The 25,426-nt window shown below is 43.6% G+C and overlaps 2 protein-coding genes and 1 long non-coding RNA gene across 7 annotated transcripts in view; 2 read left to right on the top strand and 1 right to left on the bottom strand.

The window, feature by feature from the left end:
- LOC140487797 (protein PML-like) lies at positions 1-16,866 on the top strand. 2 transcript variants are annotated; one of them, XM_072587060.1, is made up of 7 exons: positions 39-115; positions 3,110-3,213; positions 3,985-4,499; positions 6,689-7,266; positions 8,232-8,305; positions 10,035-10,272; positions 12,382-16,866. In XM_072587060.1, the coding sequence occupies exons 3-7, from the start codon at positions 3,988-3,990 to the stop codon at positions 12,417-12,419; spliced, it is 1,440 nt and encodes a 479-aa protein (XP_072443161.1). In that variant the 5' UTR covers positions 39-115; positions 3,110-3,213; positions 3,985-3,987; the 3' UTR covers positions 12,420-16,866. The 2 variants fall into 2 exon arrangements, with proteins under 2 accessions (XP_072443160.1, XP_072443161.1); XM_072587059.1 differs by lacking the exon at positions 3,110-3,213 and having other exon boundaries at positions 1-115.
- LOC140487798 (uncharacterized) lies at positions 12,386-20,075 on the bottom strand. The gene is made up of 3 exons (XR_011962942.1): positions 13,323-20,075; positions 12,627-12,662; positions 12,386-12,540 (listed from the first exon to the last, which is right to left on the bottom strand). It is a non-coding gene; the product is annotated as an uncharacterized lncRNA (long non-coding RNA).
- Positions 20,076-21,005: 930 nt separating this feature from the next.
- Positions 21,006-25,426, top strand: part of cabin1 (calcineurin binding protein 1) — a 477,539-nt gene continuing 473,118 nt past the window's right edge. For 3 of the 4 annotated variants that reach the window (XM_072587055.1, XM_072587057.1, XM_072587054.1), the window contains exon 1: positions 21,006-21,196. In XM_072587055.1, coding sequence (XP_072443156.1) covers positions 21,188-21,196 — 9 coding nt within the window. In that variant the 5' untranslated portion in view covers positions 21,006-21,187. Of the gene's footprint in view, positions 21,197-21,218; positions 21,366-25,426 lie in introns of those variants that run through there. The other variant, XM_072587056.1, reaches the window with a different exon arrangement.

Here is a 25,426-nt window from a genome sequence, read left to right as displayed (position 1 = left end):
CCGGCAGCTTCTTGAACAGTCACACAGACCTCCCCCCCCCTCCATCACTCATCACAGTTTCGTTTCCCCAGCTTGAGTGATGTCGAACGAGCAGCAATCAGAGCGTACCGCAATTGCAAGTATTCCTTTACTGACGGGCACTCGGGTGGACTGGTGTGGCCGGAGATCGGTACAGGGACACGTTTAAAATTGCAGCCTTTAGGCTGCTGGTTCCAGAGCCTCCCCTCCCCCCCCCCCGCTTCAGGAGCAAGACGTGGGGAGTTTGCATTTCCCCCTTAGAATGGGTAGTCTCGATGGGATTTTCGAGAGTTCGAAACACTTGAATTTGAGGCTAGTTTTAATGGAAGCAGCACATGGTCCTCTCAGCCGGTCCACTCACAGCAAATGTAGATGTTTTTAAAGGGTTCCATGTTTCTTCTGAGGAAAGCTTTTCGAGCAAGTAGGGCCTACGCTCATTGGCCTTTAGAAAGAGGGGTGAAAACATACAACGTAGGGCAGCACACTGCCTCAACATTGCCAGAGACAGAGGTTCGATTCCCAGCCTCGGGTGACTGTGGAGTTTGCACATTCTCCCCCTGTGTTTTCTGCCAAAATCCAAAGATAAGTAGGTTAGGTGAGTTGGCCATGCTAAATTGTCCATAGTTTTCAGGGATGTGTAGGTTAGGTGCATTAATCAGAGCTGAAAAATGTGTTGCTGGAAAAGCGCAGCAGGTCAGTCAGCATCCAAGGAGCAGGAGAAACTGCGCTTTTCCAGCAACACATTTTTCGGCTCTAATGTCCAACATCTGCAGTCCTCACTTTCTCCGCATTAATCAGGGGTACATGTAGAATATGAGGGTAGGGGAATTGGTCTGGAATGATTACCCTCCAGAGGGTCGGTGTGGACTTGTTGGGCCTAATGTCAAGATTAGAGTGGTGCTGGAAAAGCAGAGCAGGTCAGGCAGCATCCGAGGAGGAGGAAAATCGATATTTCATCAGGAATGGGGAAGAGCTCCTGCCCGAAATGCAGACTTTCCTGCTCCTCGGATGCTGCCTGACCTGCTGTGCTTTTCCAGCATCACTCTAATCTTGGCTCTGATCTCCAGCATCATTTTCATCTTGTTGGGCCTAATGAAAATCCTGGGTGGGGGAGAGATGCTGAGGGGATTCCCCTCCCACGGGAAAATTGAGAATTAGGAGATGCCTTAAAATTAAGGGGTCTTCTATTTAAGATGAGGAATTTATTTGCTCAGTATTGTTAGTGTATGGAATTTTCTTCAATAAAGAACAATGGAGGCTGAGCCATCAAATTTATTCAAGGCCGAGTTTGACAGATTTTAAAAATACAAGGGAGTTATGAGTCATGGGATGGATGTGCTAGGAAACAGGAGTTGAGACCGAAACCAGATCAGCTCTGAACTGGATAAATGGCGGAGCAGATTCAAGGGGCTAAAAGGCCTTTAGCTGTTCCTTGTTCTTACATTCTGTATTCTCATGTTTAACAAGTATTTTAAATTTAACCCTAGCTGGCTGACTTTTCCAGGATCAGAGAAGCAAAAGGTGGTTGGATCCAGGAGATAAATTCCTTTCTACATCGTCCAGATTAAGTGCAGTGGCTTTCCTCAGTCCTCAAAACCAGACATCCTTAGAACCTTCTGATCAATCCTTACCCCTGCCTCTGGCCTCTGATGATGCTTAGCTAGTGAGGTAGTGCTGTAGTGTGGGAAGTGCTGTCCATGAGATTAGATATCAAAATTGAGGCTCTATCTGGCCTGGCAGGTAGCTGTACAATGTCCCATGACAAAAACAGAAAGAAAAGCAGGGGATTTACCCTCAGGATGCTGGCCAATCAATTTAAGGTGAGAGGAGAAAGATTTAAAAGGGACCTGAGGAGCAACCTTTTCCACACAGAGGGTGGGTTGTATGCAGAATAAACTGTCAAAGGAAGTGGTAGATGCTGGTACAGTTACATCATTTAAAAGTCATTTAGACAGATAGTGAATACGAAAGCTTTAGAAAGCTAAGCTAATGGGACAGGTGATTAAAACATTCCTGTCTCTGGGATCTTGCCATGTGCAAAATAGCTGCTGTTTCCTCCATTAGGACAGTGATTGCATTTCAAAAACATTTAATTACTGTTACAACTCTACAAGATATCTTGAGATTGTGAAAGGTACAATATGCATTTGCATGGGATCAGAGCTGGAGTTGCTGATCTTTTTAGGTTATCACTCCCATCTGCAGGTACTCTGACACAATAGTACTTTTAAACAAATATTAAAAGCTAATACTGTAGTTACTGCTAAGCAGCAGAGGGGTGTTGTAGCAGCAGCAGCAGCAATTTCAGGGCCTTTGCCTCCAGAGTTGGTCAAGTATCCTTAAGGCTGAAACGATGAGCTGAATTTTATTAGCTTTGTGAGGAGGGTCTGCCTTCTAACCTATCAGGCTGTAAGCTCTGCTCAGGACTTCTTACATACATGTTGCTCCAGGAAAAACAAGGGAGTGTAATCTCAGCAACCTAATTGAGAATGCAGTATTATTTCATTTGTGCAAGGCTGTGTCCAAACCGCATTGCAAGGTCTGCCTTCAGCTTTGGGTATTGCACCTCAGCAAGGTCTTGGACATGATGCTGGGCATAAAAAAAACAATTTATATGAACAACTTATATTTATGTAGCACCTTTAATTCAGTAAGATGTCTCATTGTTCAAAAACAATCGTTATCAGATGAAATTTGACACCAAGGCACTTCGAGTTATTAGGTTAGTGATCCAAAGTTTGGTCAAAGGGGCTGAGTCTGAATTTCAAAATTGAGAGGTGATCTGCTTGCTATGTTTAAAATGAATAGAGATGTGTAGAGATGATTTCTCTGTTTCATCTGTTGAAGATATCCAGAAAGAGGGAACACAATCTCTGAATTAGAGCCAGGTTTTTCAGGAGTGAAATCAGGGAGTACTTCACATGAAGCCCAATGGAAATTGGGAATTCACTCTTGGGATAGTGGGTCTCCATTGAAATTTTCAACACTGTACATACAATCATACCAATTATGTACAAGATATAGTCCCTCGTGCTTGCAGAACCAAACAAGATCATAGCTTTTTAAAATTTTGTTTTATTATTTTATTCAGATCTATGCATCACTGGCTAGGCAGCATTTATTGCCCATTCCCTAGTTGCTCAGAGGAGAGTTAAGACATTGTTGAGAGTCTGCATTCACAAGTAGTCAGATCAGGTAAGGACAGCAAATTTCCTTCTCTAAAGGACATTAGTGAAGTGGATGGATTTTTATGATAATTGATGGTTAAATGTCACCAGTAGGTCAGCTCTTAATTTCAAATTTTATTGAATTCAAATGCCACCATCTACCATCGTGTGATACAAACCGATGTCCGCAGAACGTTGGCCCTGGCATTCTGGGGTTGTTACTCGAATAATATTACCACTACATCATTATGTTCCCACACAAATTCTGATTGTAGCTTTACTTCCACGTTCCTGCCCACTCCCTTATAACCACAGACTTGCTTGTTAGTCAAGAATCTCTGCCTCTACCTTAAAAATATTCACTAACTTCACCCTCACCATGCTGTGGAAAGGGAGTTCAGACAAATAAAACAATCAGTACTAAGTAAGCACTGACAAATTTTAATTAAACAAGGAATTCAAAAGATATGGTGTGAACGCAAGTAAATGGGTTTAAGATACATATCAGCTGTAATATACTTGAATGGCAGAGCTGTGCTTTGAGGGTCTGAATGGCTTGCTACTCACTGTTTTTGTGTTAACTTCTGCTCAGTCCACAGTGATGCTGTCGGGTAAATTGGCCGCATAGTTCACATCACTGCAGGGGTGTTTGGACTCTATGACTTAGCTGGAAACACTAAACCTGCCAGGCAGAGGCTGTTCTATAATAATATCAGTCTTGGCAGTTGACAAGAAAGTCATAGGCTATTACATCACTCTTGTCCTTATGCTTGTCTTAAAAGGTTTCTTCTTGTTTCAGGCTATGGCGACTGGATCAGAAGTAAGAGTTGAGGAATGTTTTCAGTGTTTGCTCTGCAACCAACCAGTCACCAAGCCCAAACTTCTCCAGTGTCTTCATACCTTTTGTGTAGATTGCCTGCAGCAAGAACGGAGTGGAACAGGTGTCAAATGTCCCATCTGTGAGATGGTGACTAGGGGAGATCCTAGCTCCTTACAGGACAACATCCTTGTGGCAAATCTACAGAACAAAGTGAAGAAACACCATCAGATTCTTGACACTGCAGAGCTGTCCTGTACCTCCTGTGAAGCCAGCACTTCTCCTGAGGCCAGCACTCCTCCGGAGTTCATGTGCCTTGAGTGTGACAAGTTCCTGTGCAGCAAGTGCTTTCACATACATCAAGTGCTGATGATCGATCATCAGAAGCATGTTCAGACCTTGGGGACACTGAGAAAACTGGATTCTGATGAGTTCTTGAAGATCCTTACAAGACCAAAACATCTTTTTTGCAGTACTCATGATGATCAGCAAATTAGGTAATGTCACCTACTGAGGGATGGCCTTGCTGTTTCCTGTGAAGTTTTTCATTGCAGTTTTAGCTTCTCCCCATTTGGGCTTCAATGAAGTGTTAGCTCCACAGTTCTGAGAGAGACGGTTTGAGGAATGTGAATAGAAAGTGCTGCACCTTACTCAGCGGATTTACAGGAAAAAGTCTAACTTTGGCTACTCTCATAACCTCAAATTGAGCCATCAGCAAAGGATGTGAGGTCAGGGGTCATTATAATCCCCACGGGGAATTTAGTGGTTCAGAGTCATTCAGATTCTTCAGGAATGCTGGTGGTGGGGTCATTCTGATTCTCAAGGAATATGGATGACTAGGGTTTAGTTTGACCCTTGCTAGGGGAATGTAGTGTCTTTTCGACCCTTGGGGAATGTGAATAGTACATTGTTGGCTGGCCTGGATGAAGGCAGTCAAACCCTTCATTTGAGCTTGTGGATGGTCAAGGGTTAATTTATCCCTTGCTGAGGTAATGTGGCTGGTACAAAGTGGAGCAGCCTGTCACTGAGGGAAAATGCAAGAAGAGAACTACATATAGAGTCATACAGCACGGAAATAGACCCTTAGATCCAACTCATCCACGCTGATGAGATATCGCACCCCAATCTAATCCTACCTGCCAGCACCCGGCCCATATCTCTCTAAACCTTTCCTATTCATCTACCCATACAGATCCTTTTTAAATGTTGCAATTGTACTAGCCTTCACTACTTCCTCTGGCAGCCCATTCCACACATGAACCACCCTCTATGTGAAAAATTGTCCCTTAGGTCCTTTTTATATCTTTCCCCTCTCAACCTAAACCTACGACCTCTAGTTCTTGACTCCCCGACCCCAGGGAAAAGACTTTGTCTATTTATCCTATCCATGCCCCTAATGATTTTATAAACCTCTATAAGGTCACCCCTCAGCCTCTAACGCTCCAGGGAAAACAGCCCTAGCCTATTCAATCTCTCCCTATAGCTAAAATCCTCCAACCTTGGCAACATCGTCATGAATCTTTTCTGAACCCTATTAAGTTTCACAACATCCTTCCGATAGGAAGGAGACCAGAATTTCACACAGTAATCGAAAAGTGGCCTAACCAATGTCTTGTACAGCCGCAACATGACCTCCCAACCCCTATACTCAGTACTCTGACCAATAAAGGAAAGCACGCCAAACGCCTTCTTCACTATCCTATCTACCTGCAACTCCACTTTCAAAGAGCTATGAACCTGCACTCCAAGGTCGCTTTGTTCAGCAAAACTCCCTGGGACCTTACCATTAAGTTTATAAGTCCTGCTAAGATTTGCTTTCCCAAAATGCAGCATCTCGCTTTTATCTAAATTAGACTCCATCTGCCACTTCTCAGCCATTGGCCCATCTATCAAAATCCAGTTGTAATCTGAGGTAACCTTCTTCGCTGTCCACTACATCTCCAATTTTGGTGTCATCTGCAAACTTACTAACTATACCTCCTATGTTCATATCCAAATCATTTATATTCATGACGAAAAGTAGTGGACCCAGCACCGATCCTTGTGGCACTCCACTGCTCACGGGCCTCCAAGTCTGGAAAACATTCCTCCACCATCACCCTCTGTCTTCCACCTTTGAGCCAGTTCTGTATCCAAATGGCTTGTTCTCCCTGTATTCCATGAGATCTAACCTTGCTAACCAGTTTCCCATGGGGAACCTTGTCAAACATCTTACTGAAGTCCATATAGATCACATCTAATGCTCTGACCTCATCAACCCTCTTTGTTTCTTATTCAAAAAACTCAATCAAGTTTGTGAGATGATTTCCCACGCTCAAAGCCATGCTGACTATCCCTAATCAGTCCTTGCCTTTCCAAATTCATGTACATCCTGTCCCTCAGGCTTCCCTCCAACAGCTAAATCTAAAGATGATGAATCTAAACTTACCCACCACCGACGATAGGCTCACCAATCTATAGTTCCCTGGCTTGTCCTTATCACCTTTCTTAAATAGTGGCACCATGTTAGCCAACCTCCAGTCTTCCAGCACCTCACCTGTGACTATCAGTGTTACAAATATCTCAGCAAGAGGTCCAGCAGTCACATCCCTAGCTTCCCACAGGGTTCTAGGGTACACCTGATCAGGTCCATCTTCTCTTTGGACATAAATATCTGATCAAATTTTTAATTCTGCTTTCTTTTCAGTCTATACTGCAGGACTTGCTCAGTGTGGTTGTGTGTCCTGTGCTTGGTGCTGGAACATAAGGACCACAACTGCTGTGGTATCAGGAAGCAGATTGTCACATTCAAGAATGATCTCAGAGAGACGTTGGGGTCAGTACAAGAGAATGAGACAAAGTTTAGTAAAACGCAGGAGGACCTGGAGATGCTTGTAGACAAACTGAACAATGATAAATATAAAATGGAAGAGCTCATTAATGCAAGAGTTAGAGCTGCCATTGAAAAGGTGAAGGAGGAGGAGAGCAGGCTACTGAATGAGCTGAAGGACCTTCACTCAGCCAGAGTACAGAAGTTGCAGGAAAGTTTAACAAGAACAGAGAATACACTAAAAAGAATGACTGTGAGCAAAACTTTGGTGTCCCAGTTGCTTCGCTATGCCACAGAGCAGGAGATCTTGGAACTTCAAGGAACTGTTAAATCAGCACTCCACGGCCTCCAGAGAGAGCAGCCTCTTGATGTACAAATGGAGAACACAGTGATAAATTTTCAGGAATGTTGGGCTCTTCCAAAGAAAATGCTGGGCAACCTGATCATCTCAAAAAGTGAGTAAGCACTTGTGCTCTGCACTTCCTGTTTGCTTTCAATGGAAACAGGTTAAAAGCCATCGTTGCCCTACATTGATTTATTGTTTTCTCAAAAGTGTATAAAGAGATACTTTGCTTCTTTAAAAGGTGGCTGTTTAACTAATTTGATGATATGTTTTACTCAGGAGTATAATGAGACACAGGAGTGCCTCTACACAAAATGATATTTTAGTTTAATTTGTTGATTGTTACAGAACTCCTTCAGGGGTGGTTAGTTATTTTGTTAACTTATGTATTGAAAAGACATTTATTGACACTGGGGGCATTGCAGTATAATGAGCTCTATGTATTTATTGTTTGACTTTCTTGTGAATAGATCTAAAACGGAGTTTAAAAAATCAGTGTTTGCTGACTATGCTTTAAAACATGCTTGGTACTTCACTGTGGAACTTTGATTTCGAGTCTCCACACTTGTGTCAGCAACAGGAATGGTCCAGCAGGGTTCCTCAGATTGCATATTCTTAGCATCATTCAACATTCAATGACTGGGCCCTGTCCCCCATTCATAAGAATTGACTGAATCCACAATCAATGCAGCTCCCAGTAACCAGCCCAGACTCCTCCCCCTGACCACAAGGTGTCTGAGCAACCACTTTATCATCTACAATATCTGGTCATCAATGAAGGGAAAGTTCCAATGGCAGGAAAGACTCTCAAGATTAAGGCACCTGTTGGTGAAAGTACTTAGGTGAAAAAGTTAAGAGATATTGATGTAGATACATTGGGAATCTATAACTTGGATACAGCTCTCTGTACTCCCTATGTTTTCATGGTTTCAACTTTGTGCTTAAGTTTGGTAATGTGGCCAACACCCAGAAACATTTTGAATGTATGATGTGGGTAAATAGATGTTAATCAATTCATTCAGGTCTGAGACTTGGTTGTTTACCTCATTGATACTTCTTCTGTTAATTCTTTTTCAGTGAAATTAAACTCAGTTCCCGATGAGAACGTACAGTTGCCTCAATACAATAATCCAGAAAGGTGTGGTACAAAGGTGAATATATGTATATATAATCACGACAGATCTTAACAATTTAAGGTGACTTTTATTTTGCAAAATAAATTCTATTTCATACAAAGCAAGATCAGACTTAGAAAGCCCCCAGCTCTTACTACAATTTCACAAGAATTACTTGGTTCTATACTTCCTTCTTCTGACTTTGTCACTAGTCTTGGGGGAATGTGGAATAGATTGTCATATGGTGAAAGCTTTTCCTGGCTAATGAGGCTTTTTCTATGGGGAGATTAGTTGGAATGTTATTAGATAACTCCTATTTGGATGCTGTGATGAGGGATCTCAACATGGAGGAGTACTGTTCATAAGCTATGCTGGTTAGGTAGCATTCAGCAGGAGGTTTCCTTGTCTATGTTGACTTGATGCCATGAGACTTCATGGGTTTTGAACTTCAGTGTTAAGAAATCATAGAATCCTTACAGGCCATTCGGACTATCGAGTCTACATTGACTCTCTGAAGAGCAGCCCAGCCAGACCCACCCCACTACCCTATCCCTGTAACCCTGCATTTCCCATGGCTTATCCAACAAGCCTGCACATCCCAGGACAATATGGGCAATTTAGCATGGCTAGTCTGCCTAACCTGCACATCTTTGGACTGTGGGAGGAAACCGGAGAAAGCCCACATAGATTGTGCTTGAGGGTGGAATCAAACCCAGCTTCCAGGTGCTGTAAAGCAGCAGTTTTAACCACTAAGCAACTCCCAGGACAACTCAGAGCCTCATAGATGCCCGTTTCTGAATTGCAGGATCTCTCTCCTGGAATTCTCTCCCTAAGGGCATGTGAGCTTACCTGCAGAATGTGGACTGCTGCAGTTCAAGAAGGCAGGTTCTCAATGTGTGCTGGGCAGATAGCAATGCCCACATCCCACAAGTGAATGAAAGAAAGACAACAGAAGATATCTTCAGAATAAATGTGGCATTTTGTCACCAGAAAGTCTGTGTAGTTTTTGCTCTTACTGTTTCTGTCATGGACAGCTGCGTCTGTGATAGATAGATAGGTGAGGATGAGGCTAAGTAGGTTTCTTGTTGGCTCCTATACCACCTGCCACACTCAGTCAAGCAGCAATGTCCTTTAAGAACTTGATCAGTAGTGTTGCTGGTAAGCCACTCTTATTGATGGATATTGAAATCCCCCAACTAGAGAACATTCTGTGCCCTTATCACCTTCTGTGCTTCATTGATTTGATCATATGAAGGTCCCGACTCAATTTGAGGACTGTCTCCTCTCTTGTATACTTCTGGTGCATCTGTCCTGCTACTGATCAGCAGATCCCCAGGGTGGTGTCTGGGATATCAACCATAAGGCATGTGTAGGAATACATTATTTTTCTATCTTCCCCCTTTGTTGCTTTGCCTCCTTTGTCTTTTACCCTGTTCCTTTCTTATTCACCTGCTTCTTTCATTTCCTTGCAGAACCCCCACTGTTCCCCCTTTCATTCTTCCTTGCTCTTTACTTCATCCATTGTTCATGAAACATCCTACTTATTCCCAAATTTGGCAGTTTGTCCTGTGCGACCTGGGATTTGAAATGGTCACCATTAAAACCATGTACATTCTTAAATTGCATTTGACTGATGACAAAATGTATGTATTCAGAAAGCGCTAGAAAAAGTCTGGCCATAATGTGGAATTTGGGGTAATTATTGATTATATGTGAATGGAGTTTAAGCATTTTGTTGACAGAAAACAAATCGCCCTTTCTTCAGGATTCGATGCAGAGATCTCTGAAATACTGCGACAAAAGGAAATGTGATGCACAAGCGGAAACTCTACCTCCTATGAAACAGTGTGTGAAGGAGGAGGCAAGCAAGAGTGCAGAGGCAACTGTCACTATTTCTTCTTCCAAAAACAGTACATGCAGTTCTGTCCCTTGCATAGAGAGTGTCACTTCCTATGCCCGGGACAATGAAAAGCAAACAGATTCTTCCACTCTAGATACAGTAGGTGAGTTTTTAAAGAAGTATTTTAACACTTGTAAATCTTCCACACTGTTTTTATGCAATTTTATTTACTATTGGGTGAATTTGCATATTCTTCAAGAAAGGAAGAGCTTACACTTAGTCCTCCGAATGTCATCATGATATTCCAAAGTACTGCACAGCCCGTGATTTCAGTTTGACAAGTAATCTTCGTTGTTATTTGAATTGAGTGAATTTTCACACAATTGTATCCCATAAATAGTAATCAGTTTTGTATTTTTGCTGTTGGCTAGGATCCTGGAGAAATCTCTGGTATAGTGCTTTGGAATCTTGTATATAAACAGGTAGAGGTCAGTTAAATGTCTTATCCAAAAGTTGGCATCTTGGACAGTGTTGAATGTTGAACCTTGAACCTCTGGAATGAGATCTGAACCCATGACCTTTTGATCCAAGCAAGAGTTCGACTACTGAGTCAAACCAATTGGTGTGTCAGCTGGTGACGATCTGGGTTACCAAGTTGTGTTCAAGCCCCATACCAGGATTTGGGTACATTACTTGATATGCAGTGCCAACGTGGGAGCCTGAAATCGAGAATACCATCTTTCAGAAGAGGCGTTAAACCGAGTGCCCTTCAACTTAATCATAGAATCCCTACAGTGTGGAAGCAGTCCATTCAGACCATCGAATCCACACTGCCCCTCCAAAGAGCATCCGATCCAAATCCCCTCCAACACTTCTATGGTCCTCCCTGTTACACTTTGTTATTCCCACTTGCGCCGGTGTGTGTTCAGTTGGTATTTTCTGGTGTACAGAACAACCTCAGTTATCCGAAGATCCGATCTCCAGGTCCTGATGCTTGGGTAAACTACGTTATCCAAACATTCGATTGTCTGAATAAAATACTCCCCGTCCGTGTTGTTTGGATAATCGAGGCTGCCCTGTAGTTACATGTCCGCTGTTATGACATGGGGTCAAATAAGTTTCCTTTCTTCTCATTCTTCATTTGATTGGATTAGGTTTTCAAATTTTTAATTGAATGCTGGGTTGCCAGCGTGACCTTGATTGTGTGCAGATCTGTTTGAATAGGTTTGCTGGACTTGTTTCTGGAGTTATACAAGTTAGGAGTTTGTTTTATTGCTGAAACCACAAAAAATTATAAATTACAGAAAAGTGTAGAATTTCCTCCTCTTCAATATGCACAAACACACATGTTCCCAAAAGGATGCAAAAGAAAACACAACTTTATTGACAATACTATTATTTCACCTCTTACTAGAACAGGTTTAAAGATCACGACTGAAATGAAATATTTTGTTTTTAATTGAAGCTGTTGCTTTGCTGTAGTGGCTCTCTCCTGCATTATATTTGTTGGTTGAAACTTTCTCTTATGGCTCTCTGTTGGCAGTAAGGAGGTTTTCTGTCTTTTAAGCCACAAACAGGGCCCCAATGGTGTTTTTAGTGGTCTTAGAGAGTGATGGGGGAGGGAGAAAAGAAGTAGAAAGCACTGTTGTCTTTTATATATCTTGGTTTCTGACTTTAAAATGCAGTATGTGCAGTAAGCTGGGTCACACGACCTCTCTTCGTCCTGGTTAACAGCTGTTCAAAGAAATCGGATGTGAATTCACAAAGGAAGCTAGTTCATCCAACCGGAGCTTATCTTTAGGAATGAGGAAAGTGTGTCCAGCAGGCTAAGATAAGATGACCTGGGGTGTGCAGTGAGAGAGGGACTCACTGAAATCCTTGTAGAGGGAGGAAGAGAGCTTCTTCAAGGAAGGCATCCTTGTAAGAGGATTCGGCTTTAGCCAGGGTCCCTTTTAGCTGAAGGTGATTAGTTTCTAACTTCCCAGCTATTAATTTCTGACAGCTCCATCCTCCATCTTGATGAGGCTGGAAAGAGCTATCTCCCGGAGTGTCATTTTTATGTCAGAATCTTCATGGGTTGGAATGTGACTTCACAGGTGCAAGTCGCAGTTAAAGTCAGTATCTTTTGTAGGCAAAAGTGTGTTTGTTTTAAAAAAAGGTTCTATGTATGAACAGTTGATGAAATTACAATTTAATATTTGATGTAGCACATCATAATGTCACCTTATATACACACTGTTCAATTATTACACTTTCTTTCTTCCTGTTTTAGTGGAGCTAATACAAATAGATTCAGAAGATTCCAACTGAGATTCATCGGAGGTGAGCATCCTAATGTGATGTGTGTCTGGAAAGTTTGAAGCAGAAGTGCAGAGAGCAGCTGTCTTCAGCAAGCAATCTTTAATATTTGTAACAAACTGGAGTGCACTGCCTGAAAGAGAGGCAGAACAAATTTCAGCAGATTCAAAAGACAATTGAAAATTTACAAGGAAAAGTGTGGAAAAACTGAGAGGATACCTCCAATCTGTGTTTGTTAATGTGGTGCTGTATAATCTGAAACAGAGAAAACAGGAGCAGAGATGACCCATTCAATATCACTGGCTGATCATCCTACTCAGTCCCCTGTTCCTTCTCATATCGTTTGAGACCCAAAACCTACAACTCTCTCCTTTTTGAAAACAATGTTTTGGGCTCATCTGGTAGTGAATTCCAAAGGCTCACTAATCTCTGGATGAAGAAATTTCTCACCTCCGTTCTAAATGATCTACCTGGTATACTTAGATTGTGATCCCTGATTGATCATGACAAAATATATTTAGAGAAATTGGGAAGAGGGGGACAGCGATCTGCACTCACATATTCTTGAATATATATAGGTCTCACTTCTAGCAATTTCCTTATTTTAAAGATTTATATTTAGACATTGTTGGACTAATACATTATTTTTAAACAATCAAGCTGTATATATTGCACAATGCAAACTGTGACAAATGCAATATTTTCCCAGGTCAGGACCCATTTTTATTGTTGAATACTGGCCAACCCTGTTTAAACTGTCTCATGACATACTCGAAGGCCAAGTACATTACATACAGTAAAGAACAGCCCCCAGTATACCATCATGAAAAGTACTGAGAAGCTAGGTACACTATTACAGTAAATGCAGAGATGTGTATTTATGATCACATGCAAATTTTTGTTCAAGTCACTCACCATTCTGACTTGGAAATATATCACTGTTGCTTCACTGCTACAGGGTTAAAATCCTGGAATTCCTTCCCACGTGGATTGCAGCGGTTTCAAGAAGGCATCACCTTCTCAATAGCATTTAGGGACGGGCAATAAATGCTGACCACCATTGATGCCCAGCTCCCAAAAGTGAAATAAAACAAAAAAAATCTAACACTCAAGTCACAAATGACATCATAAAAAATCATGATAAAGGAAAAACATTCCTCCTCATCCTTCCTCAGCTGTTTGCAGCCTTGAACATGGTAACCACACCACCTTCCTCCAATGACTCCCCGGCATTATCCACTGAGTGGGATGCTCTCACCTGGTTCCATTCTTAACTAATTGTAGCCAGAGAAACAATTGCAGTGACCTCTCTTTCTGATCCACACCATTACAGCTGGTGCCTCTCAAAATCCCCCACACCAGTTCTTTTATCTTCTTCACAAAGTAAGTTATGAAAGAGGACTTGAGGAATTTTCAAAGGAATATAGATAAGTGTGCAGGCAAAAATTTGACAAGTGCAGCATAATGTGGGGAAGTATGATCTTGTACACTTTGGCAGGATGAATATCATCAGAAAATGAAAATACCAGATGAGCCCTATCCTGTGCTGTAATGACTCCACAGCACAGAATGAAGTGATTGTAACTGCTATCAGGATAACATGCACTCTCCTGGAACATGTGCTGCTTGTGATCACACAACATCTGCATGTTGAGGCAGTGGGTTTCAGAAAATGGCTGAGTTCACACGAGGTGCTCAGAAGGCAATGTGTGGTCAGTCAGTGACAATCTGCAAGGCCAAAGTCAGCAATCTAAGGAAACCCTTGTACTTGCTCCTCCTATATGTTTTTTCCTACAGAGAGAACTAGCCATTTAGATACAAAACTGGCTTGAAGGGAGAAGACTAGATGAGTCTCTCCTGTGCTGTAATGACTCCACAGCATAGAATGAAGTGGTAATGGAGGGTTGCTTTTCAAACTGGAGGCCTGTGACCAGTGGTATGCCACAAGGATCGGTGTTGAGTCCACTACTTTTCTTCATTTATATAAATGATTTGGATGTGAACATAGGAGATATAGTTAGTAAGTTTGCAGAAGACATCAAAATTGGAGGTGGACAGTGAGGAAGGTTACTTCACATTACAACAGGATCTTGATCAGATGGGCCAGTGGGCTGAGGAGTGGCAGATGGAGTTTAATTTAGATAAATGTGAGGTGCTGCATTTTGGGAAAGCAAATCAGAGCGGGACTCGTACACTTCTAGGGAGTGTTGCTGAACAAAGAGACCTTGGAGTGCAGGTTCACAGCTCCTTGAAAGTAGAGTCGCAGGTAGTTAGGATAGGGAAGAAGGCGTTTGGTATGCTTTCCTTTATTGGTCAGACCATTGAGTATAGGAGCTAACTTGCATTGTTGCAGCTGTACAGGACATTGGTTAGGCCACTTTTGGAATATTGCATGGAATTCTGGTCTCCCTCCTGTCAGAAGGATGTTGTGAAACTTGAAAGGGTTCAGAAAAGATTGACAAGGATGTTGCCAGGGTTGGAGGATTTGAGCAATCGGGAGAGGTTGAACAGGCTGGGGCTGTTTTCCCTGGAGCGTCGGAGGCTGAGGTTTATAACATCATGAGGAGCATGGATAGGATAAATAGACAAGGTTTTTTCCCTGGGTTGAGGGAGTCCAGAATGAGTGGGCATCGGTTTAAGGTGAGAGGGGAAAGATATAAAAGGGACCTAAAGGCACAGAGAGTGGTGTGTGTATGGAATGAGCTGCCAGAGGAAGTGGAGGAGGCTGGTACAATTACAGCATTTAAAAGGCATCTGAATAGAAATGGTTTAGAGGGATCTGGAACAAGTGCTGGCAAATGGAACTAGATTAGGATATCTGGTTGGCATGGATGAGTTGGACCGAAGAGTCTGTTTCCATGCTGTACATCTTTATGACTCCTGGGGATCCAGATACTCAGTGACCTCCTTTATGCAGCAGCATATTACAGAGATCTCCTGAGGAACCAGATATGTAATGGGTATTACCTTCCTCAGGGCATGGTTCATGTCACCCTGATCAGACTGCTGTGCTTTTCTGGGAAATTATATTCTGAACTGTAGCATTTGGTAGATTTCAGTCACAAAATTTTCAGTGAAACAAACATCTTGAGCATTCATTGTCACTGAGATCCAGAGTTGGTCCTCAAAATTCCTTGGTAATTAAGGCTTCCTTCTTTCTGTAGCTTGCCCTGCTCTGTTTAACCTTTCCTCATTCTCCCAATCGTAGGGACATAGATTAAAGCTTGCACTCATTGATCCCTGCAGTTTTACATTTTTCCATTTTATTTCAGTTATGCTTTTAATTTTAAGAGAATTTTTATGGAACACTATTTAAAATGAAAACTGCTTTGTATACATTGAGTTGTTAATTACATAATCAATAATAATCTTGGTAATTGTAGTTTTGTTTTACCCTCCCACCCCCAAGGAATCCTAGGCAGCCACTGTTTTGTTTGAACTATTGTTTTTCTACTAGATTTGCCAAAATAGTTTCCTACCCAATGACCCCTTAACTATAAGCCAGGACAATGAATAACCTTGCATTTGGGTAAGTCAGTTATGGTGTGGAGACAGGGGATGGAATTTTATTGTTGGACAATGTAACTTGACTGATGGTAAGTGAGAAACAATCAAAAGGATTTACAAACAGCCCGAGTTGTATGGAACCGGTGTACCTCATTGTGCCTGAAAGTATTTGATAAAGGACTCATTGTTCTAAGATTCTTGCTGGAGAAAGTCTAGGTAAGACCTCAAAAGGCTGAATGGATGCAGAAATTGGATGTAAAGGTGCCACAGCATCCAGTGTTCGCTGCTGCTGCCAGTGATACCTCAACCACCACAAAAGACAGCAAGGAAGGAACATTTATGCAGTGACTGGAGAGTGATCCTATGTAAGGTCATTGAAAGATGATATGTACCAACGTAACTGCACCATTTTTGGGAGCTGTCATGAACACACATTTGTGTTTTTTTTAAAAAAACATTTGAAAACATTTCTTGAAACAGGCCAATTTGAGGTTACTATTTGTGCTAAAATAAAATTGTTATTTTCTTTCAATATATATCTACATACAGAGAATCTGTACAGTGTGTAAATAGGCCAGTTGGCTCAACAAGTCCACATTGACTCTCTGAGAAGTAACCCACCCAGACCTATTCCCTTACCCTATTTCTCAACATTCCCCCTGACTAATGCACCTAACCTACACATCCCTGAACACTATGGGCAATTTCCCATAGCCAATTCACCTAGCCTGCACACCTTTGAACCGTGGGAGAAAACTGGAGCACCTGGAGGAAGACACAGCGAGAATGTACAAATTCCAAACAGACAGTTGCCCGAGGTGGAAATTGAACCTGGGTCCCAGGAAGTGCAGTGCTAACCACTGAGTCACAATGCTGACCAGGTTCTTTCTTCCTTTTTTCTCTTTTTTGCTATGGTTTATAATTGTCCCATAAAATTCTTGTTTTTAACACATTATTTGGTATTGAGTCACTTATTCCTGTTGCAGTCTGCGTACAACCCTGAACCTCTCAAACTCTGCAAGGTACTCTCACGTCCAACACACAAAAATTCTCAATTCCAAGTGAAAAAGCCTAGCAGGTCTCTCAAAGCTGGAAGTAACAGGTTTCAGCATGAGCTTTTGAATCAAGAGGAGCTAGAACACTCCCTGCAGACAAACAAAACATTTGCCAAATGTAGGAAAGCTCCGAAAACAAACACAATTACATTAATAACCAGAAGAAATAATTCAGCAACTAACCCATAAGTAATTGATAGTTTAGTGAAATAATGCTGGTGGTTGGGAGATTGGAGGTGTTGGTGATGAAGGGGACAAAGAGGGTTGTTGCTTATGTTAGTGAAGGTTGGGTTCAGTGGACGCAAGGTTATAACAGGGTGCAGGCTCTCATGTGGCTTCTGCATACTGCAGTGTTTGTGTTAAACCAGTGTTTACACATTGATTGAAAGCATAATCTGCCAGCTCTGTATGTTATCGACAATTGTTAGGCAGATTCTTTGTTAAAAAGTCAGTTTCTGGGAGATTTCCCATTGGCAATGTATGCCACCTCAAAATCCATTGCTAGTTGGAGACCATGCTGGAGCCTGAAAAACAGATGATGCAGCACTCAATCTTACCCCACTCTGTCCACCAATGCACTGACTTGATGGCAAGTGTTGAAGCCACCCTAGCTCTAAAACAGCCCCATCATCCTCTTCCAGGGAACTATGGCATTGATCTCAAGGAAGGTAGCTGACCCCAACCTGTTTGATTTACTCAAATTTAAGGAAATGTTCAACAGGGAGTCCCAACTTCCAAATGTACTGGCAGCAGTGAAGTGTTTCTTTATCAAATATAGGTCAGCAACAGTAAGGAGGAGAAACAAAATAAAGGAATTCTGAATACATGAACAGAGAATTGCTAAACCAGCTCCAGCTTTAAACTACCTCTAGTTCCCCTACACTGTCTTCACTACAATCTGTCAGTGCATTCCAGATCTTAAGCACTCACGGAGGTTCCTCATTCCTGGAGTTATTCACGTAAATCTCTTCTCACTGCAATACCTTCACAGCTGTCCTAAAGTGTGGTGTCCAGAACTGTGCATTATTCCAGCTGAGACTGAACTAGTTTTTTATATGACCACCTTGCTCATGCACCCAATGTCTCTAATAATAAAGCTCAGAATATTGTATGCTTATTATTAATGCTTTTTCAACCTGTCCTGTTAGCTTTATGGACTTAGGTACATATAACCCCCCTTCATATTTCTCTGTATTAGAATTCATGTACCATCTGTCACTCTGCCAAGTTATGTCACCTTTCAAAATGCTGCACTCTCCTCCTCACAGTTTACAATGCTTGAAGGCATGTGCAAATTCTGCTGTTTTGTCCTATACACAAACATTTACATCATTACAACATGTATGTATCAGGAAAAGCAATGGCCCCAACACTGACCCTTGGGAAATTCCATTACAAAACTTCCTGCAGCCTGAAGAAATGTCCATCCACTACTCACTGTTTTGTCTCTCACAGCATATCCATATCCACATTGCTACTGTTCTTTTATTGGACTTTGCTCACAACTCTGTTGTGTAGCACTATATCAAATGTCTTCTGGAAGTCCAAACAATATGCCCTCATCAATCTCCTCTGGTACCTCTTCAACAATTTAGTTAAAAATATACAATTTTTTTTAGATTAGATTAGATTACTTACAGTGTGGAAACAGGCCCTTCGGCCCAACAAGTCCACACCGCCCTGCCGAAGCGTACCCACCCATACCCCTACATCTACATCTACATCTACATCGACATCGACCCCATACCTAACACTACGGGCAATTTAGCATAGCCAATTCACCTGACCTGCACATCTTTGTGACTGTGGGAGGAAACCGGAGCACCCGGAGGAAACCCACGCAGACACGGGGAGAACGTGCAAACTCCACACAGTCAGTCGCCTGAGGCGGGAATTGAACCCGGGTCTCCGGCGCTGTGAGGCAGCAGTGCTAACCACTGTGCCACCGTGCCGCCCTTAAGATTCTCCTTAAGAATCTTGAATTAAGTTGGATTATGCCTGTGAATATTCATCTTACCCTGATAGATTCCCCAACATAGAAATAAAACTGACTGGCCTGCAGTTGCTGGTTCATCTTCACACTTTTTCTGGATCAAGTCTGCAATATTCACAATTCTCCAGTCCTCTGGGACCACTCTTGAGGCAAAGGAAATCAGAAAAATTATGGCCAGTGCCTCTGCAAGTTCCATTGTCACTTCCCTTGGTGTCCTTAGAATCATCTCATCTGGTCCTTGTGTCTTATCATCCTTTAAGTACCATCATTCCTGATGAAGGGCTTTTGCCCAAAACGTCAATTTTTCTTGCTCCTTGGATGCTGCCTGACCTGCTGTGCCTTTCCAGCACCACTGTAATCTCCAGTACCTGCAGTACCCACTTCTGCCTAAGCTTTATGTACGGACAGCCTTCCCAATACTTCCGCCTTATCAAGTTTAGACTCTTTTTAGTATTTGAGTTTTCCATTCTTTCACTGGCCAATGGTAAAGACAGGTGCAAATTATTCATTTAATTCCTCAGCTAGGCCCTTAACTGTATATGCATCCCCTTTTTGGTCTCTAACTGGCCAATTCCTTTTATTTTTTATTTATAAGCCTATAATAGACTTCTATATTCCCCTTTATCTTAGCTGCCAGTCTCTTTTCATATCGTCTCTTTGTTTCATTTACTTGTTTTTTTTAACCTCCCTTCTGAACAATTTATATTTAGTATGGTTCTCAATTGTCTTTTCCACCTCTCATTGGTCATAAGCACAATGTTGTTTATCTTAATTTCTATATCTTTTGTCTTATTTCATGAGAACGCTGGATTTGTTTGCCTTAACTTTCACTTTCAGGCACCTTGACTGTGTCTGAACTATCTATTCACCACCTTTGTTTTTCCCAACATTTCACTGCGATTTCTTCAACTCATATGTTTTTTTTTAAACAACTGAAGACGGGTTCTCCCAGATAATTATTCTTGCTCTCGATTGTTCTTTGTCCATTTCCATAGTCAACCTAAACATTGTGATGAAATGATCACTGGACCCCTAGATGTCTTTGACCTACACTTCATCTCCTCCAATCCCACTGAGCGCCATCTTTAAAAATCAGACCCATGATTCCCCACTTGATCGTCAAGCAACAGCCCCGCCCCCTCCTCATCTCGTCTCGCCCCGCCCCCTTGAGCAACTGACCTCGCACCCGCCCCTGTACAACAAACCCCGCACCTGAACAACCAGCCCCGCCCACTCCCCATCTAGTGCCGCCCCGGGAAAGCCCAGCCCCGCCCCGCCCCGGGAAAGCCCAGCCCCGCCCCGCCCCGGGAAAACCCCGCCCCGCCCCCTTGAGCAACTGACCTCGCACCCACCCCTGTACAACAAACCCCGCACCTGAACAACCAGCCCCGCCCCCTCCTCACCTGGCCCCGCCCACTCCCCATCTAGCGCCGCTCCGGGGAAGCCCCGCCCCCTTGAGCAACTGACCTCGCACCCGCCCCTGTACAACAAACCCCGCACCTGAACAACCAGCCCCGCCCCCTCCTCACCTGGCTCCGCCCACTCCCCATCTAGCGCCGCTCCGGGGAAGCCCCGCCAGCCCCGCCCGCCCCGCCCCCTTGAGCAACAAACCCCGCACCTGAACAACCACCCCCGCCCCCTCCTCACCTGGCCCCGCCCACTCCGCATTTAGCGCCGCCTCGCCCCCCTTGAGCAACTGACCTCGCTTCCGCCCCTGGACAACAAACCCCGCCCCTGAACAACCAGCCCCGCCCCTGTACAACAAACCCCGCCCCTGAACAACAAGCACCGCCACCTGCGTGGCGAACCACCGCCTCTGTACAAGCTCCGCCCCCTGCGCATCTGACCCCCGCCTCTATGCAAACAGCCCCGCCCCTGTCCAACCCATTGCACCCCGCTGCGCACCTGGTCCCATCCCCGAATCCCCGCCCCGCCCGTTGGAATCAAACCACGCCCCCATGCCATCTAGCCACACCCCCAAACCTCCAGCTCCGCCGCTGAGCCTCCCGACCCCGGCTGCTGGATCGGCAGATCCCATTCAGTGGATCTCTATCCCGCCAACTGGATCCCTAGATCCTGTCCTTGAGCCTACTGAATCTGCACCCTCCTCCAACTCGGCCGTACCGCTGCTATTGGTTGCCTAGCGGATGGAGATCTGTTCGGGAGAGCCTTGTGGCGTTCCCAGCCAATAGGAAGCCGGCTTATTGTGCTGTGGGCTCGGTCCCATGGTAACGGTGAGGAAGAGGGGCGGGGGGGGGGTCGGGTTGGATGCTGAGAGCTGGCCGTGTGCCCCGTCCTCAGGCTTCGTCTCCCAGACCCCGGCGCTGATTGGCCGGCTCCCTCTGGGTTGAGTGAAGCCTGGAGGAGTCAGGAGCTGCCGCCGGTGGTCCGTGGAGCACCATGGTGAGTGAGCAAGGCCGTGCCCCGTCTGCGGTCACGCCGAAAGGGGCAAGTCCGCCTTGCCACACGCAGGCCGGGAGCCCGCAGTTTGAGAAGGCCTGTCCCTAGCAGCAGCAGCAGCAGCAGCAGGGGCTGGGGTAGGCTCCCCTGACCCGGTGATGGTGCAGAAACACAGGGTACCGTCCCCATCAACACAGCTGCTGCCTCTCGGTCCTGGAAGTTCGCAGCGCGGAGCTGTCTTTTGCAAATTGCAACCTTCATTCAGTGTACGGGGAATGGGAGAGCTGCACAATCGAATGTGGAAAGCAGGAGAGATGACCACCCGGATTGTTCTATCGCGGGTGGTGTCACTTTTTTGGGAGGGGGCGGGTGAGGGGGGGGTGATGCTGCTGCACCCTCCCAAACAAGTGCAGATTCAGAAATAAAAAGCCAGAAATGCTGGAGCTTGTGAATCAGTGTCTGTGGAGGGAGACGCTAAGTTGACATTGCAGCCTGCGAATTCAGTTGAGAGGTCATTTCGTGGAACACAGTCTGTATGCTGCTTTGTGATTATGGTGTTGATATAAATGGTCCAGTTGAGCTTAGGTTCAATGGTAATGTCCAAGATGTTGATGATGGTGCTGCTGAAGGTCAGGCGAAGGTTATTTTCCTTGTGAAGTGGCCAGAATTTGGCAATGATGTTGTGTGAATGTTATCTGTTAAGTTTCAGTCCAATTGTGAATGTGTTCTTTTGTGTTTGAGTTATTTTGTGGTCACATCTGCATCTATTGTGAATGGAACTGAACACTGTAATTGCAAATGAAGTATCTGAAAGGAAGATTTCCATCCTCTGTGCTATAGGTGCCAAGAAATTACTGCATGTTTGTGACATGGAAATCTTGCTCTTCCTTCTGCAATTATGGTATGTTTCTTGGTGTACACAGATGCTGATGATATAACTTTGATATTATATGGCTTCCTCATTTGTATTTGGATATTCCCTTCATTGCATTGGGCAGAGCTGAAACAGGATGATGGACTGTAATATGAAGTACCTGTCATCAATACTCCAAGCCTTTGGACAAATAATGACATGAGAGGAAAGGCCAGTGGAAGAATGCTCATAAAGTAGTCTGTTGGCTAGAGTGTAGCACGGATGACACCCAACAGCTCAGGTTTATTTTTGTCCTGGCTGCGTTAGTTTTATAGGCGGAAGTGGGTACTGCAGATGCTGGAGATTAGAGTCAAGATTAGAGTGTTGCTGGAAAAGAACAGCAGGTCAGGCAGCATCCAAGGTGCAGGAAAATCAATGTTACGGATTGATGAAGGGCTTTTGCCGGAAACGTAGATTTTCCTGCTCCTCGGATGTTGCCTGACCTGTGATTTTCCAACACCACTCTAATCTGCGTTAGTTTTATGCAGACTTTCTTCCTTGTATTGCACCATGCTCAACTGGAGTGATGCCTGTCAAGCTATTATAATCTGTTGTCATTCTGTAATGGAGAGAGATGCCTAAGGCTCTTTTTGTACTATGGCTAACTATCCGACCCAAATAATATTTAGAGATACAGAGATGTTTTGAGATCAAATATGTGAGGTAGGCCAGGATTCGAGCTCCACTTGAACATTGTTAATTACGTCTTTCTTAACTTAACTCTATTAGCATAACCCTCCATTAGTTTTCCCTTGTTAGCTCATCTAGTTTCCCATTAAATGCTTCTAGGCTATTTTTATCGACTGTGCCATTGATAGTATTGAAAATGCTGGAGTCTATTATAAAAGACATAAAAACAGGAAACTTAGAAAATCCAACAGAATTACACAAAGTAAACATGGATTATGAAAGGGAAATTGACAAAGCTACGAGAGTTTGTTTTGAAACTGTATATGGTAGAATAGATAAGGGAGAACTAGTGGATGTAGTGAACTTGGATTGTCAGAAAGCTTTTGGTAGAAGTCCAGTATAATGTTTAGTGTACAAAATCAAAGCACATGGGATGGGGGCTAGTTTACTGGTATGAGTTGAGAGTTGGTTAGTAGACAGTAATTTTTGATGTGAAAGATGGTGACAAGTGCAGAAGCACATGAATCAGTGATTGGGCCCAGCTATTTGCAACATGTACTGACGATTTGGATGAGTGAATCAAGTGTAATATGTCCAAGTTGGCTGACCACACAAAGCTGGGTAGAAGTGACCGTGATGAGGATGTGAAGTGGCATCATTGACCAGGGTGGTTTAGACAAGTGTGTGACAGATATTGCAAATGAGTGTGAATTCAGTAAGATAAAACAGAATAACAGAATATTATTTAAATAGTAATAGATTGGGAAATATTGATGTACAAAGGGATCTGGGTGTCCTTGTACATTGGTCTATGAAAGCAAACTTGCAGATGTATTAAGCAATTATTAAGCCAAATGGTAATTTGGTTTTCATTGGAAATAGAGCAGGAGAAATGACATCTTACTGCAGTTGGACAGGGCTTTGTTGAGACTACAGCTGGAGGATGTGATTCTGTGCAGTTTTTTCTTCTTATCTAAGAAAAGTAGCAAAGGTTCCTACTACTCATCCCTGGATTGCAAATTTGTCATTTCAGGAAAGATTGGGCGAATTGGGTCTGTATTCACTGGAGTTTAGAAGACTAAGAGGGGAACTCATTGAAACATAATATTGTGACAGGGTTGGACAGAGTGAGCAAAGAATGATGTTTGCCTGACTGCAGGTTCCAGAACAAGGAGTCAGTTGCAGGATTTGAATAGGCCCTTTCGGACTGAAACAAGACTTTTTGTCACTTGGAGGATAGTGAACCTGTGGAAATTTATATTACAGAAGGATGTGAAGGTGAAGTTACTAGCATATTTAGGAAATAAATTTCTAGAAACTGAAGGTGTGGTTGCCAGCGAGACTTCTGAATGGTGTGTTGCCTCTTGGGTGCCTGGGTCAGGGATGTCTCGGATCGTGTCAATAGGAATTTTAAGGAGGGGGGGGTGGATGGAGGGAGGGAGAGCAGCCAGAAGACTTGGTACACATCAGTACCTATGACATCGGTAAAGAAAGGGAGGAGGACCTGAAAAGAGAATATAGAACATAAAACATTACAACGCAGTACAGGCCTTCGGCCCTCAGTGTTGCACCAACCTGTTAGGTTGGAAGCTAGAAGGCACGACGAGCAGAGTAATAATCTCAGGATGTGCTAGTGAGGCTAGGAATAGCGAGCAAGTGCAGATGAAAAGGTGGCTGCAGGCTGGTGTAGGAGGGAGGGCTTCAGTTATGTGGATCATTGGGATACCTTCTGGGGAAGTGGGACCTGTACAAGAAGGACAGGTTGCACCTGAACCGGAGGGGGCACCAATATCATGGGTGGAAGGTTTGCTAGAGCTCTTCGGGATTGGCAAGGGGGTGGGAACCTGAGCTACGGATCAGATGATTGAGAGCGTAGTGAACAGTCAGATACAGTGTGCAGAGAGCCTGTGAGGAAGGATAGGCACTTGATAGGATGAAGTTGCAGACAATGTGATGGGTTGAATTATGTTTATTTTAATGCAAGAATTATCAGGAACAAGGGTGACAAACTCAGAGCATGGATCAGTACTTGGAACTGTGATGTTGTGGCTATTACAGAGACTTGGATATCACAGGGGCAGGAATGGTTGTTTAATGTTCCATCTAATGTTTAGATGTTTCAAAAGGAGAAGAGGGGGGGGGGGAAGGAGATGAAGGTAAAAAGGTGGAGGACTGGCATTGCTAATCACGGATAGTATCACCATTGCAGAGAGGGTGATCATTGAGGAGGGGTTTGTCAACAGAGTCAGTATGGTTGGAAGTCAGAAACAGGAAAGGAGCAGTCACTTGGTTGGGAGTTTTCTACAGACTCCCCAGTACCAACAGAGACACGGAGGAGCAGATTGGGAGGCAGAGTTTGGAAATGTGTAGAAGTAACAGGGTTGTTGTCATGGGTTACTTCAACTTCCTTAACATTGATTGGAATGAATTTAGTTCAAATAGTTTGGATAGAGGAGTTTTTGCCAGGTGTGTCCACGAAGGGTTCCTGATGCAATATTAAGACAGGCTGACTAGAGAGAGG

The sequence above is a fragment of the Chiloscyllium punctatum genome, chromosome 17 (genome assembly GCF_047496795.1).
Source record: "Chiloscyllium punctatum isolate Juve2018m chromosome 17, sChiPun1.3, whole genome shotgun sequence".
Classification (NCBI taxonomy): Eukaryota; Metazoa; Chordata; class Chondrichthyes; order Orectolobiformes; family Hemiscylliidae; genus Chiloscyllium; species Chiloscyllium punctatum.
This window is presented reverse-complemented; position numbering and strand designations above follow the sequence as displayed.